This window comes from Anabrus simplex, chromosome 1, assembly GCF_040414725.1.
Source record: "Anabrus simplex isolate iqAnaSimp1 chromosome 1, ASM4041472v1, whole genome shotgun sequence".
Lineage (NCBI taxonomy): Eukaryota > Metazoa > Arthropoda > Insecta > Orthoptera > Tettigoniidae > Anabrus > Anabrus simplex.
In genome coordinates, this window is record NC_090265.1 from 441288182 (window position 1) to 441304567 (window position 16386).

The following is a 16386-nucleotide window of genomic DNA, read 5'->3' on the forward strand; positions in this document are numbered from 1 at the left end:
CCGACTGCTATTATTGGCCTTGCTGTGCGTTTTACGTCGGTTGATCACGTTAGTTTAAGGATTTCTCGCAGCGCAGCGCTGCCGCCTGCGAAACATCATAATCGCAGTTAAGACCTGCTAGTGTGGCCAACCCGCTAGCAGGTTGAACTGTGATTTCACACTAGCAGTGATTTAGTAGCAGGTTTGAAAATCACTTCCCATCACTAGTTTGGTGGGTATGGCTACGTTGTCAAAGTATGGTCGTTAGCGAGGAGGTTGTTTGCGTCGCCTGTGGTTGTTGCAGCTGTCATCTATATCAGAATTATGGAGGAGACAGTAGTGTTAATACTCCTAGTATTTGTGATGCTAGTGGGGAGTTACATGGCTGGCTCTATCCCATTAATAATGTCAATGTCAGAGGTAAAATATAACCCTATTTTCTGGGAGGGTGATTATAACCTATACTAACCCGAGCGGGTGGATTATGTTGATCCATTATTAACATTTTCAGGAAAAACTTCAGCAGTTCTCTGTGTTTGGAGCAGGGCTGCTTGTTGGCACAGCTCTAGCAGTCATCATACCAGAAGGAGTACGCTCGTTAGATTCAGCTGTTGACAATCATGGTAGGTTTATTTGGTTGTACATATCGTAAGCTAGGCGTACGGTCTATTCTAATGTTGCTGTGTGGAAGGTATTTGGTTTTTCTTCGTCAGCGGGGAGAGTTGGAAACTCTATTTCGAGAGTTTCATTTTGATACCCGTAGAAGTGAATAGAACAACATCCACGATAGCTTTATAAATAAGTTTTAAATTCTCATTTAATTGAGATATTTAATAAATTAAACTTTCTATAGAACATTGATCTGTAGTTTTAATAAATTGTATTTGATAATAATTTGACATTTACTCAGTGTTGGAAGTGAAAGTGGTATACCCATAAAATTGTCACTCCTTAAATGTGGTGGTCATATGGGTATGCAGAACTTTGAGTTAAAGACAGTGGATTGACTATTCAATCTGATTGTTTCATGTTCAAATACTGTTAAAAAACTTAAAAAGGACATCTGTAATGAAGAGAAATACTGTGAATCATCCACAATTACAAAGTACAGCAAACAAATCAACCTTATGATGCTCCTGCATCTTGGCCTACCAAAAGACTGGTGCTCAGCTCAGAGGCCTACAGCCTATGAGATGCTGCATGGTCAGTGCAACGAATCCTCTTGGCTTTCTAAATTAGAGCCTCTATCTCAGATAGCTCATCAATTATTCTCATGTCGGTTGAGCGGACTTCAAACCAAAAGTCAGATCCTTGTATAAATTCCTGACCTGAGTAAAAATGAATCCAGGGACTCCAGGTAATACGTAGGCTCACTACCCCTAGACCATGGGATCAGCAGTTACCCCACTGATGTTCTTTGGTTCAGAGAACTTTGATTTAATGGATATACATTCATTGTTCAATGAATAGATATAGCTTCTGAGAGGCAAAATTTACAATATTAACTCTCTTCAAAAACGTGTGGCTCCACAGTTCACATATTTGAGGTCACAACGGTGTTCTTTACTATGCACCCAAACTTATTACAGTGTTGAAGAATTGCTAGGAGCTTGAGCATGCACATACAAGGTTAGATATCCACTGGATGTGATGTCACTTAAGCACTGATTTTTGTAGCAAGCATCAGCTATAGTTAGTATATCAAATATCGTGAAAACTGAACCCTGGATCTGTTATAACTTGACTGTGTTTGGTATACATAAGGTAGTTCTGCACATTTTACGGATCACTGCAGATAATTGTTTCGTTTTTAGATATTTTCGAATGAAAGAGAAAGTCGCCCCCAAATGTTGTTTCAGTGCTAAAAAATTGGAGCTCAATGTGGTACGGTATTTGATTCAGTCACTGTTGATGCAGGTTACCTTTATCTTACGGATTTCCCCCCAGTGGGGGCAGTAGAATAACATCCACTTATGCCCGCCTGTTATAAAATGTGCTCCAGAGGCTCTTAATTTGGGAAGATTGGGTTGGCGACCACAGGGCCCTTAGCTGAGTCTAGTATTGCTTCTACTTACTTGTGCCAGGCTCCTCACTTTCATCTATCCTATCCAACCTTCCTTATTAGGTTTCTGAGTTGTAAACAGTGTTTCATTTTCACACCCTTTGCGGCCCTTGTATTTCTTTGGCTTTCTTTCACTGTTCAAAGTGTCTGATCCATTAGATTTTTTCCTCCTGATTAGTGTTCATAAAGGATGGTTGCTAAGTTGTATTTCCTCTTAAAACAATAATCACCTCCACCTCCACTACCACCACCGCTTTTACCTTACGGGTTTCAAGCATGTGACCTGTGAACTATATGACACCTCACCATATGAATTGTCCTAGAACCTTCCATTTGTGTGTATGGCCATGGAAGAATGTTTAAATATGGCAGGTAAAAGGACTGAGATAGGTTGTCTGTGTAAGCATTTTTATTTGGTTTATGTGGTAATGGAGTGCTGAACATGCAGTCCTACTTTGCTTGTGATGAACTGCATGTGAACGGCCTAGGCTCCTAAAAAGTGAGAATCTGACTGAGTAAGTGGCCGTGTGGTTAGGGTTGCGCAGCTGTGAGCTTGCATTTGGAAGATAGTGGATTCAGATGCCACTGTTGGCACCCCTGAATATGGTTTTCTGTGGTTTCCCATTTTCACACCAGGCAAATGCTGGGGCTGCACCGTAACAGAGGCCACGGCTGCTTCCCTCACATTCCTATCCCTTCATTGCCATATGACCTATCTGTGTCGGTGCGACGTAAAACAAGTAATAATAGATTGAGGACCCGAGGTGAGCTGTTTACTGAAGGAATGACATATAACACTTGGGTACAGATGATAGAATATGGAGGCAAGACCCTAAGACTACTGCAGATTACTTTTTGAGAGATGTTGTTTGAGTCATCAGTCCATATTTAAACATAAGAGTTTCATTTTTGGTCCGTATTGAACTGAGAATGGAAGATAGGAAAAACTAGAAAGGGTCCACCTTTTCAATACAAAAATGTTATAGTTTATTTATAACATGTATTTGCACTTGGGACTAGTTTCGACGCTGTGTTGGCGTCATCATCAGCCAAAAAATGGGAAAATAGGCCAGTGTGTAGGCATTCATATTACACAAGGTGTTACATTAAACAATACAAATCTTGCAAGGAGATAAAAACATGGATGAATATAGAAACAAATGAATCGTTGAGAAAACAAAAGTTATACATGTTAAAAATAACCTTAACCACACATCTTGCAGTGCGAAAATATTCTTCTTGAATGATTCCTGAGTATAAAACACACGCGCACACATTTCTGAAGAGCCAGCAGGCAGGACAAAGTAAAGTGAAACCTTAAGAGTTCTTCTGAGAAGAGTTCATCATTTTTCTATGTTCCGATTAAATAATGAAGTCTCCCTTGAGTTCCTGATAAACATACACAACAGGAAATTCTCCTTCACTCTCAACAATAGCTATAAAGACCAACGGTAAATTTCATTTTTCAAAGACGTGAAAGCATGATCTTGAACGTGATGTAACTCCTTTCATTAAACCCATTTTTTACACAAGGTGTTACATTAAATAATATATCTCACGAGGAGATAAAAACAGGGACGAATGTAGAAACACATGCATCGTTGAGAGAGCAAAAGTTGTACATATTAAAAATAAGCTTAACCACACAACTTGCAGTGCGAAAATATTCGTCTTGAATGATTCCTGAATACAAAACACACGCGCATACAATTCCGAAGAGCCAGCAGGCAGGAAAAAGTAAAGTGAAACCTTAAGAGTTCTTCTGAGAAGAGTTCATCATTTTTTCTATGTTCCAACTAGCTAATGAAGTCTCCCTTGAGTTCCTGATAAACATATACAACAGGGAATTCTCTTTCACTTTCAACAATAGCTATAAAGACCAACGGTAAATTTCATTTTAAATATTGTGCAGAGACGTGAAAGCAAGATTATGAACATGATATAACTCCTTCATTTAACCCAATTTTTACACAAGGTGTTACATTAAACAATACACATCTTACGAGGAGATGAAAACAGGGCCGAATGTAGAAACAAATGCATGTCCGGTATTCAGCTCGACAAGAATATAAAATTGGTATTCAGGAATACGTTTTTGAGAGTTTGGAGGTTGACTGTGCCAGTATTTGTGGTGTATTGTTATGCATATTAAAAATGAGCTTAACCACATAACTTGCAGTGCGAAAATATTTGTCTTGAATGATACCTGAATACAAAAACGCACGCGCACACATTTCTAAAGAGCCAGCAGGCAGGAAAGAGTAAGGTGAAACCTTAAGAGTTCTTCTGAGAAGAGTTGTATTTTAAATACTGTGTAGAGATGTGAAAGCATGATCTTGAACATGATATAACTTCTTCATTTAACCACCTATGAAAGTCTCTCTCTATATTACATAGCTTCATTAACACACCATTCTGAAGATGCACAAATAATCTTGTAATCTTCACAGGTCCGGTATTCAGCTCGACAAGAATATAAAATTGGTATTCAGGAATACGTTTTTGAGAGTTTGGAGGTTGACTGTGTATGCAAATCATGGGCCAAGGGAATAGAGACACTCTCGTGGTCAATACACGTGGAATTTTTCAGAAAAATAGTCATTGTCTGTGGTTTTGATTCCACAAAGAACTGGAGGTCCTGTTATGATCATGATATAGTGGTCATGTAAAACTACAAACTACGGGGCGAGTTGGCCGTGTTGTTAGGGACGTGCAGCCGTGAGCTTGCATCCGGGAGATAGTGGGTTTGAGCCTACTGTCGGCAGTCCTGAAGGTGGTTTTCCGTGGTTTCCCATTTTCACACCAGGCAAATGTTGGGGCTGTACCTTAATTAGGGTGCCACTTCCTTCCCACTCCTGGGCATTTCCTATCCAATCATTGCCATAAGACCTATCTGTGTTGGTGCAACATAAAGTAAATTATAATAAACTACAAACTTCTCTTCTGTACTAGTCATACGTGGAATGCTATGCCTACAGGCAACAATATGCAAAAAAAATTTTTTACAACTGCTAGTAACTTAAACCATTCAGTGTAAACTTTTCTGGAATCATTGAATCCTTTATTTGGAGTTAAACAAGTGCAATAACCTTTGTCATAATACATTAATATAACAGGTACAGATATTCTCCCTATAAACCAAATGAACTTGCTCCAATAATAACACTATATGCACCTCAAAATATCTTGCATGCCTATGGATACACTTGTGTATCAATATAAATGTATGCTCGGTGAAAACTTCAAAATTACACTCAAGTAAACTGATAGATATGCAAGTAACAACAAATTAATTATAATATTATAAAAAAAGAAAAGTCCATTGGCAGTGTGGTGATGCTGTCGTCCAGACATGCTCTTGTCGGTCCATCTTGATTTGAATCCAGGTAACATCTGGCAGACGACTCTCATCCAGTTCAGTGCGTTGTGGCCATTCAAATTAAATCAGGGGAAAAAAAAAAAAAAAAAAGTTATCATTGATAAATCCAGTTATATTGAGCATATATAAATAAATAAATAAATAAATAAATTTGATTAAATTATTGTATTTAAGCAAATCTCTTCTTCTGAAGATATAGAAACCTAATAATTAACACCCCAAGTTAGTGTAGACCGCTCAAGTCCTCTTCAGTGCACTCGGCAATGGAGTACCATGGATTTACCAACAACCATTTATACATTAGGGGTAGGTTACTGGGAACATTTCCAGTCAGATTGTGGTAAACAATCTAGTTTTGAATGTCTTTGTTGAGGTGTTGGTAGTAATTATTACAGTATTTTAAGGGACAAAGCAACAAGATTATCAGCTCTTAAGGGAATGGCCGAGTTGTAGACTTTCTTAACAGAGGAAATATTATTCATACATTTTTTAATATTATAAGATCAGTAACATTACGAGGCAGTTGAAATGATGCAAATCTTATGTGGAATTCCTTTTATAGGAGAGATGTGTTCATTACAATAGCCAGGGACCCACCAGCCTGCCACGGGAAGTACATTTACTTTTATAACCATAACCATTCTCCATTACTTGAGCAGCTACTAACATTGCCAGTGGCTGATATATAATTCGATATGATGTCATTTCCAGCAGTCACAAGAAACACATTCCATTACCAACTTGCACAGAATAAAAACCAGTAAATACAACCTGTAAAGAAAACAGTGTAGAGTACAGAACAACAATCCTATGAAATTGACCTTAATTGCATTTACCTGCTGGATGGGCATCAAAAGTGGCAAGAGGCTCTTAATACTTTGTAGGATAATTTCTTCCAGATTTATAAATAGTAAATGATTGTAAAACTTGATTATCAGCTGTCCAGCATAAATTACAGTATTTTGAAATATGAATCAGTCTTGTATTACTTGTAGGGGAGTGTGTGGTCATTGTCATGGGTATGAAGCAGGGTGCAATGATTTAAATAGATCACCTCGCTAACAACTAACATCATCCCCGATCAACAATACGGGTTCAGGAAAGGCAGATTAACTTTACACGCGATACAGAACTTACTGGGAGACATCGGAGAGGCTCTGAGACATAAAGGAGGCAAGTACCATGTCACTTTTATAGAGTAAGAAGTCTTTTGACCTATTGGATCATCGGATTCTTATTGATAAACTTGAGCAAATGTTAGGTGAAGGAAATTATCTAACAAACATATTGGCAAACATCTTGCAGGATAATACAGTCATTGTAAGAGACAATCTTCAATCACCCAGACGAGAGGTGTTCTACAGGGTGACTCAATTAGTCCGCTCTTATTCAACCCGATTACTGCAGACGTCGTGGAAATACTGAAGGGATTTGAAGGGCAAATCTCTCTACTTATCTATACAGATGACATGGCACTTGGATCTTCCAGTTTAGAAGACTTACAGAAATGCTGGGAACTACTGGTATCCTGAGCAAAAAGAAACAAATTGCAGTTAAACATGGACAAATTGGTTCACATGATAAGATGATATTCAGAAGGGGTGGCAGAGTTGCTGCCACAGATCAGCTATCCTATGAACAAGTCTCCCTAAAAATAGTAAATGATTTCAGCTGTCTTCGGGTAACCTTTCAGACTTTCGGAACCTTCTTCATGAAACTTGTAATAAAGAGGGCGACAGCAGCTGTAATTGTGATGAGCGATATCAGACTTCTATGAAGACTGTCTATTGACACGGGTATGAAGATGTTTAGTAAAATAAGCCCCATTGCAACCTATGGGATACAACTTATTTGGCCCTATCTCACTAAAAAAAAAAAATATATATATATATATATATATATAAAAAAAATTTGAAATTGAGAAAACAAAGGAAACTTTTCTGAAGAATTTGTGTTTGTTATGATATGCCCCATCCAGGCTAACTTATGAATTAGCCAGGGAATCCTTTTATACAGAGGACATAAGACTACAGATGCACCTACCATCCACTGCTGCCTATCAAGACCTGTTAACAGAGCTACAAGCCAAGAAGAAAGAAATATGGTGCGAGTTCTACGCAACTGAAGCCATGACATCTTCAGAATGGAAAGCACCCGACTATGATCTTCGACATATAACTCATTTCTCAGTACATGGATTCCAGTTTCAAGTGTGTAAAACTAAAACGTTTCACGAGCCAACTTAAGAGTGCATCTGTGAACTATGTGGACTGAAATGTGAATTATATCACGCTGAGTGGTGTAATAGGAGACAGGTGTCTCTTAAGGATTTCTGTAGTGAATAACCTTTCATTTTCGGTATAACTTGTTTTGATTAATGGCTATTAGCTGCAATAAACCTATTATAATGATTTGAATCAGAGTGATTTAAATCAGTTGATTTTATAATAAAAATCTATGATTTGGTAGAAGTTCAGCAAATGCAGCCTAAGTTTTACAGCGTTATAATGGATTTGAATTAGTATATATCGTATGTGGAATAACTTGTAGATGAGGGATGTGTTTACTGCCGCAGCCAGGGACATACCCACCAGTCCCAGAAGTAACTTTTATAACCTAATTTAATTTAGCACACACACCATTCTCTATTGCTGAAGCACGCACTAGCATTTCCATTGGCTGTGAAATAGGTAATGAGATATGACATCATTCCCAGCAGTCAAGGCAAATACGTTCTGCTACCAGCCCACGCACAATAAAAATACAACTAATGTAAACTGTAATCATCCTACGGAATGCTAGAGGCCTAAAGCGGCCCTAACCTGGGTACCTATGCCCCCAGACCCCTTTTGCTTGATCACAGTCCGATGGTTTTGTCACTAACCAGTCCAGAACAGTGGTTTTGTCACTAGCTGGACCTAACCAATCCAGACCAATAGTTTTGTTACCAGCCAGACCAAACCTATCCAGACCAATGGCTTTGTCACTAGCCGGCATACTTTCACCTAAAATGTATCACTAGTTTCATTAGTTCAAAAGTTGGAAGCCTTGGGCACCACTTCGTCATGCCCACCATGAAAGAAACAAACGACAGTGCAATTGTGCCTAGATGTCTGCACTGAAAAAAAGTGCTGCAGTAATTGATCTTGTGCCAGATGGTTTAAATCTTTCGATTTCTCTAAAAAATATCTATGGTTAAAATCAGTTCGCTCACATATACTCATCTTATTTATTACCTGCTGCCCATTGTTCAAAAACATATAAAATGCAACAACTTAATATCAGTTTGCTTTATTATTGTTTTATTGCTTGTAGTCCATTGGTGGGTGCTGGGCTGAGTGGCTCAGACGGTTGAGGTGCTGGCCTTCTCACCCCAATTTGGCAGGTTTGATCCTGGCTCAGTCTGGTGGCTTGAAGGTGCTCAAATACGTCAGCCTCATGTCAGCAGATTTATTGGCATGTAAAAGAACTCCTGCGGGACTAAATTCTGTCGCCCCTACGTCTCCGAAAACCGTAAAAATAGTTAGCGGGATGTAAAAAAGAACATTATTAGTCTCTTTGGTGGTGCTTTGGTACCCATTCTGCATGGTTAGATTTGTAAAAAAAAAATGTTTTATGATACCCAGGAATCTAGCAGCCTTTCCGAAAAAGTTTTTTTGTGTAGAAGAATTAAAAGTGGGAGAGCGTACAGCATTGCTGATGTAATTGTCAAGTGTTTTCTGCTTTCCCTTCCCCGAAGGACTCTCTTTATTGAAATTGAAAATCCACAGCCTGTTTCAAGTCATTTGACCGGATCAGGAATGGAATGAATGAAGCCCCATCTAGCGGCGAAGTATAGGAATTGTGCCAGCTGCCGAAGCCTGTCGCACTCCTCTGGGGCAATGATTGACTGACAGATGAAATGATATTGTGGATAGTGTTGCTGGAATGACATATGACAGGGAAAACCGGAGTACCCGGAGGAAAACCTGTCCCGCCTCTGCTTTGTGCAGCACAAATCTCACATGGAGCGACTGGGATTTGAACCGCAGAACACAACAGTGATAGGCTGGCGTGCTGCCGCCTGAGCCGCAGAGGCTTCCCGAATGATTCTTTTTAATATTCTTAAATATATTCTGTGTGAAAATAAGGTTGAACTAATGTGAATGTAAATTGAGGTTAAGCGCAAGCTGTGGGTCAGAAGCGACGACTGTAGTTTGAAGGTTGTAATTATAGCATTCGTGCACCCAACTCTGGTAAAGCCGGGCTGAGTGGCTCAGACGGTTAAGGCGCTGGCCTTCTGACCCCAACTTGGCAGGTTCGATCCTGGCTCAGTCCGGTGGTATTTGAAGGTGCTCAAATACGCCAGCCTCGTGTCGGTAGACTTACTGGCACGTAAAAGAACTCCTGTGGGACTAAATTTTGGCACCTCGGCATCTCCGAAAACCGTAAAAGAGTAGTTAGTGGGACGTAAAACAAATAACATTAATTAATTATTATTAACTCTGGTAAAAATCTTACGCATGGTAATGATTGAATGAGAAGTGAATGAAAATTGAGGTTGTGCAGTATAAGCAGTGATCAATCAGTCACCGTTGATGTGCATTTGGGGCTATCATCATCCTACTCTTAAAATCCTCACTCAAGCTTATTCGTCTACTAATGTCATTCCAAGCCGTCTCACTATTAACAGCTCAAAACACTCCACTTCGTCGAGCAGCTCATCTCCTTACTTCCAAGTCTTCCCAGAACAAGTTGTGCTGCTTTCCTCTGTATCTTTTTCATTTCTTGTATCAAGTTATCCTGGTGACAGACCCATACACTACACTCGTACTCTACTTGGGGTCTTACCAGTGACTTATGTGCCCTCTCCTTTACATCCTTACTACAACCCCTAAATACTTTCATAACCATATGAACATATCTGTAACCCTTATTTACTATCCCATTTTTTGTGACACCCCAATGAAGAAGATCTTCCCTTATATCAACACCTAAGTATTTACAGTGATCCCTGCGAGTTGCTGTCATCCCATCAACACAGTAATTAAAACTCAGAAAACTTCCCTTTGTGAAACTTACAACCTGACTTTCCACCCCCACTCCCTCCCCCGAATCACATCATTCTCCGGTATCTGTTACCTTAAGGGTGTATGGGAAGGTGCAGGAGAAATGTAATATTGTAAGAAAAAAAAGATAATAATAGAATAATGAATAAATATAAGTGGTGCAAGAATACCCCAAAAAGAATAGTCATATTTAAGAGAAGAATTTCAGATAATTAAGAGTGGAAAAGAGGTAGCGTTATTGAGTAGTAATGTGGACCTAGCGATAGAACTAGTAGAGAAACCCTTTAAGACCATAGCTCACGTGAAAAGAAAGCAGAATAGTAATAAAGATAAGGGAAAAGGATGGTATAGTGAAATGTGTAAAACTAAGAAATTGGAGGTGATTAGAGCCCTAAAAGCATTCAGGAAAGAGGGTGAGCCTGACGTTCGTGCTCAGTATTGTAAACTAAGAAAAGAATACAAAGTGTTATTACTTATTAGTTGAACAAAAGAGGATATGGCAACAGGAGCAAACAAAACTAATAAACATAGATTGTAAAAATAATCATAGTGATAAGGTATGGAATAGAAATAACAAAATAAGTAGAGGTTATGCTAATGTTGTAATTGCTAATGGAGTTTGAGTTGATTATTTTCATAAATTGTTAGGAGGTCATGATACTTGGATAAACAGTAGAACATTTATGGATATCTCGAGGGGTTTGGAGGTACATATTCCCTGCTTAGATGAAGAAATATTAGAATATGAGATTTTAGAAATGATAAGAAAGCCCAGATGTAGGAAAACAGGGGTTTAAGTGGTATAGCAAATGAGTTTTGGAAAGAAGCAGTCAAAAGTCAACAAATGCTGGAAATATTAGTAAAATTGTTCACTAAGATATTTGATTCTTCGGAACTTCCTAAGTCATGGCAGATAGGTCTAATATGTCCAATTTACAAAAAGCGTGGGGAGAGAAGTAATCTAAGTAACTACAGAGGCATAACAATATTGAACTCCCTAAGTAAATTATATACAGGAAGTTTAGCAGGTAGACTGATGAAATGGGTGGAAGAATTTTCCATCCTCTCGAAATACAGAGCGGTTTCAGGAAAGGTAGAACAGTAGATAACATTATGAGTGTAAAAACAATAATAGATAAATATACAAAACAGAAAGCAGGAAAACTATATAACGGCTATAGATTTTGAAAAGGTCTTTGACACAGCAGAGACCCATTGGTCACGAAATTACGCCTATTAGGGGTGTCAAAAAGGATGATAAAAGCGATTGAGGTGATCTAAGGAGTGGTGCAATGCAGTATTGTGATCAAAAAGAATCTAAATTGGGTTTGAAACAAGGGTTTAACCTATCTGCTATTTTATTTTTGTTATTTATCAATGATATGTTAAGTGGACATGGAGATAAGTGGACCAGTCCAGTTTTGGTAAATCATGAAATACCAGGCCTAATTTTTGCAGACGATGTCCTGCTGTTGTTAATGGCCAGATGCATGCAAAAGAGTATTAAAGCTGTGGCAGAGTTTTCAAAAAAAAAAAAAAGATCATTAAAAATTAACATCTCCAAGACGAAAGTTCTGATTTGTAAAAAGGGCTGTAAGTGTGCGAAGAATGAACAACAGATGATAATTGGATGTCAAGTGGAGGTCACAAATAGATTACAGTGCTTGAAAATGGGTCCACCAGATGAAGTGAAAATCCTCAGCCTGTTTCCAGCCATTTGACCGGGTCGGGAATGGAATGAATGAAGCCCCATTTAGCGGATAGGATAGAAATTGTACCAGCTGCCGAAGCCCATCGCACTCCCGGGGCATTGATAAATTAATGACAAATAAAATGATACTGGAGTGTGTTGCTGGAATGAAATATGACGTGGAAAACCAGAGTACCCGGAGAAAAGTCTGTCCTGCCTCCGCTTTGCCCAGCACAAATCTCACATGGAATGACCGAGATTTGAACCACAGAACCCAGCGGTGAGAGGCTGGCACGCTGCCGCCTGAACCACGGAGGTTCTACAGTCCACCAGATAAAACAGGCAAAATGGAAAGGTCTTGTATCATTATCAATAATTCGAATTCTTGAAAATAAATTTCCAAATATAGATAATAAGATTCAGAAAAATGTTCTGCAAGCTGTAGTGAAAAATTGAATGTTATATGGAACTAAACTATGGGGAGTACAGAAAGAGTGCGAGATGCTGAATCAGGTAATAAGCAAGTTTTGTAAAATTATAATGGGGTTACCAAATTGTACAGCAAACTGTGGAGTAAGATTAATATGTAAAGAAAGTATTCAAGTAGATATTCTTAAGAGAATTTTGTAATATTTGTTAAAATTGAAAAGAAGAGAGGGTAGCAAGCTTCTGCAGATTGCATATTAATATTGGAGAGAAAATATTCAGGGAGAGTACTGTGCTAACTAAAGTTAAAAGTATCCTAGACAGGTTGGGATTCAGAAGTTATTGGGAGAGGACCTCGAGAGGTTGAAGGTATCAACGAGTAAACTAATTATTATATGACTTTGGGATATTCAAAGACAGTGGTTGGTATCCAAATGTAGAAGCAGGGCAACTCTCTCTCAGGGTTCAATTGGATAAGGCAGAGTATGAGCATAAATATTCTGAATGTAAATAGAAGAGAAACCTGAGGTTTGATATATTGAATGATGGGAATTTATAAGAATAAAGGATGTATTAGGGGGAAGGATACTGTAAGGTGTCTTTTGTGGTGAACAAAGAGGAGAATTTCACATGTTGAAATCTTGTAAAGAAATCCTAGCAGTTAGAAAGAAATTCTTGAATAGCAAAGAACATATAAGAAGTGAGGATGAGAATGACTATAGAATTATTGGGATGATAAGCAAAGAATGGTTTAAGCCTAGTAAACTCAGTAAGTTATTAATTGTAATTAGAAATTTATATAGAAGAAATTTACAAGATCCTGTCATGCAGGTAGAGCAGATTATGGATAGACGTTAGAGTTATTAATTGGTTAGTTAAGAATCTGTCAATAGTGGTAATTAGTATAGTATTAGTATCATTGTATTGTCGTTGTTGTGAGTACTCCATAATGTAATTATTGTTAAATTGCATGTAATGGGTCAGGGTCCAATGGATGGAATGTTTCTTCCTCAGCTGCTGGTGTTCCAAAGCTGTAAGATGAGAACATTCAGTCATTCATTACCCTATCCATTCATTCATTCAGTTATTTATTCAATAATGTGGGCTCTCTCCGCAGTTACTGGTTATCCGTTACTGGGTGTGAAGAGTTTCCTTTGCTTTTCATGCATGCATGAATGCCATTCATTCACTCTGAATGGGATAGTCTCTCCGTAGCTGCTGGTGGTTCGTAGCTATAGGCCGAGTGCATTTAATTCATCCATTTATGCATTCATTCTTAAATCCATCCATGCATTCATCCATCGACTCATTCAATTAGGAATGCTCTCTTCTCAGTTGGTGGTTATCTGTGAGTGGAAGAGAAGTGTTTATTCATTCATGCATGCATGAATACAATTCAGTCACACACTCACTCATCAATTCATTCATGTAGCCATTCAGTTATTCAGTTCATGCATAGTGTCTGTTGAATGTGGAGCAGAACTCTGTACAGACTTATGACAAAGATTTTGTGATACCGTAATGAATCATTTTTTGTCGAATTGCTCAATTCTTCATTCTTTTCTTTTTTGTTCTTTTTTTTTTGTATTCCCTCGTGTATATGCTTTTCTGTTTTTTTGAGTATTTTTAAATGAAGATCACGAAGTCTGTTAAGTACTTCTGCACTCGCCCACTAGAATGCAGCAGCTTTAACTATACATTCCACTATATGTGTGGGATTGCCTAGTGTGAAAATGGGAAACCACGGAAAACCATCTTCAGGGCTGGCAATAGTGGGGTTTGAACCCACTAGCTTCTATATGCAAGCTCACAGCTGCGCGACCCTAACCGTGTGGCCAACTTGCTCAGTAAACTGGGTAGAGAAATGGTGATGGACCACATTATCAGCTTGGCCCACAGCACTGTTGTTATGACTTAGCACTGAACATACAGCTTTTTCTGTGTTCATTATAGTATTCGAATGTTTTTAAAAATAATTATTATAAAGAGTGAGATGAGTGCACTTTATACTCATAATGCTGAAATGTCCAGAATAGACATTGAATTGTCCAAATACTTCCTTTTTAGGATTTGACTCAAACCATAGTTTTGTGACTGATTTAAAGAAAAACTTGATGGGGAATTTAAATGAGTTTGAATTATCCAAATTTTCAAATTGACATATTTTGCATTTGTGAATTCCTGTCGTAACCCAAAACAGGTATTGAGTGACCACAATAAACAAATTTCATAATTAATCCGTATTGTCATCTTCAACAAGATTAGTAATTATTAGTAATTATTGTGAAACTCCACCTTTACAATACTCTACGATGTTGTTATTTTTATTTTATATTTTAAAAAGGGTCATGTTTCATCTCTTCCATGTGAGACATCTTCAGCCTAAAAATAATTTACCGAGCTCGATAGCTGCAGTTGTTTAAGTGCGGCCAGTATCCAGTAATCGGGAGATAGTGGGTTCGAGCCCCACTGTCGGCAGCCCTGAAGATAGTTTTCTGTGGTTTCCCATTTTCACACCAGGCAAATGCCGGGGCTGTACCTTAATTAAGGCCACGGCCGCTTCCTTCCTATTCCTAGGCCTTTCCTATCCCATCGTCGCCATAAGACCTATCTGTGTCGGTGCGATGTAAAGCAACTTGCCAAAAAAAAAAATTATAATAGGAAACACATGATATTCTTGGTAACGCTAAAAACAAAGACTTATCCTTAAATTGTTTAAGAGTCAAAATGACTGAGTCTATCGTTTGTGAACACACTTAAAAAACACTTCATGTTGTTAAAATGTTTTGTGTCATAGGAACAAATTATTAGGTGATAAAAGTTTCATTTTTTAATTCTCAAGATACAATGTTGATGTGAAGATCATTGTGTTCTATAAGTGGAAATAATAACTTGAAATAGGTTAATGTCATCTCAAGTTTGTGGATGCTTGAGTGCTTATGTATTTGGTTGAACAGGACTTGTTTTCCCTAGGTGGAATGTTCCAATTTACTGGTTGTGAAGCCGGACAGATCATGTGGTCCATATGTTGTTGGTATGTGGAATATTCTAAAAGGAAAAAAGGTAAAAGACTTGTGCAAAATCTAAGATTAATGAGTTTTTATGGCATCTGAGTACTTACTTCTCCGCCTTGTTTTTCTCTCTCTCTTGTCCAGCCAGCTCTTGTGCAGTCCTGTGTGGGACTGCTGCTTGCTGTTGTGTATCCTAGGAGCAGCATGTTCCAGAGCGGGTTTGAAGGAAGGAGTGGTAGTAGGGGGTCAAGTAGAGGGGAGTGGAAGAATTAAAAGCATTAAAATAGTTTGTATTCTAAAAAAAAGTTTTATCATTTCCTTGAAGAGAATGTTATAAGTTTCAGCGATTTCATTTTGGCTGTTGTTAGGGTTACTTCTTTGGTTGATGTTAATAAAAATATTTTCATATATGTTAAGGAGAGTGCCTTTATTAATTATTTTTAGGATGGAAAGATCTTGTTCAATGTCGAAGAATGAATGATTATAGCAGAGATGCCAACTGTACCGGGCGGTACACCTCCACGCCGCTAATTCAAACATTGCGCCAGTTGAAACTCCTCTACTGGAGGAAGCCTGAACTTTAACAACCATGTTAATTCTAAAGTTTCTCAGAAGATGTCGCTATTGTAAATTTTGAAGAGTTCTGAACCGTGTCTTTTTCGATTTATATTTGTTTTCTCTGTAGTCAGAAGTGTGAACATTCTCTTCTAGATGGCACTACTGAAGAACTACAATTGTGCACCCTGGTGCAAAGTGAAGGAACTGTTTTTTGAGAAATTTTGTGTTCATAA

General features: G+C 38.2%; 1 protein-coding gene across 2 annotated transcripts in view; it reads left to right on the plus strand.

Annotated features, from left to right (window-relative positions):
* Positions 1-219: 219 nt before the first annotated feature.
* Zip102B (Zinc/iron regulated transporter-related protein 102B) overlaps positions 220-16386 on the plus strand; it is a 166972-nt gene continuing 150805 nt past the window's right edge. For both annotated transcript variants that reach the window (XR_010858473.2, XM_067135183.2), the window contains exons 1-2: positions 220-399; positions 491-602. Coding sequence is in view for 1 of the 2 variants with exons in the window: in XM_067135183.2 (XP_066991284.2) it covers positions 304-399; positions 491-602 (208 nt within the window). In the remaining variant the exon portion in view is untranslated. The remainder of the gene's footprint in view (positions 400-490; positions 603-16386) is intronic.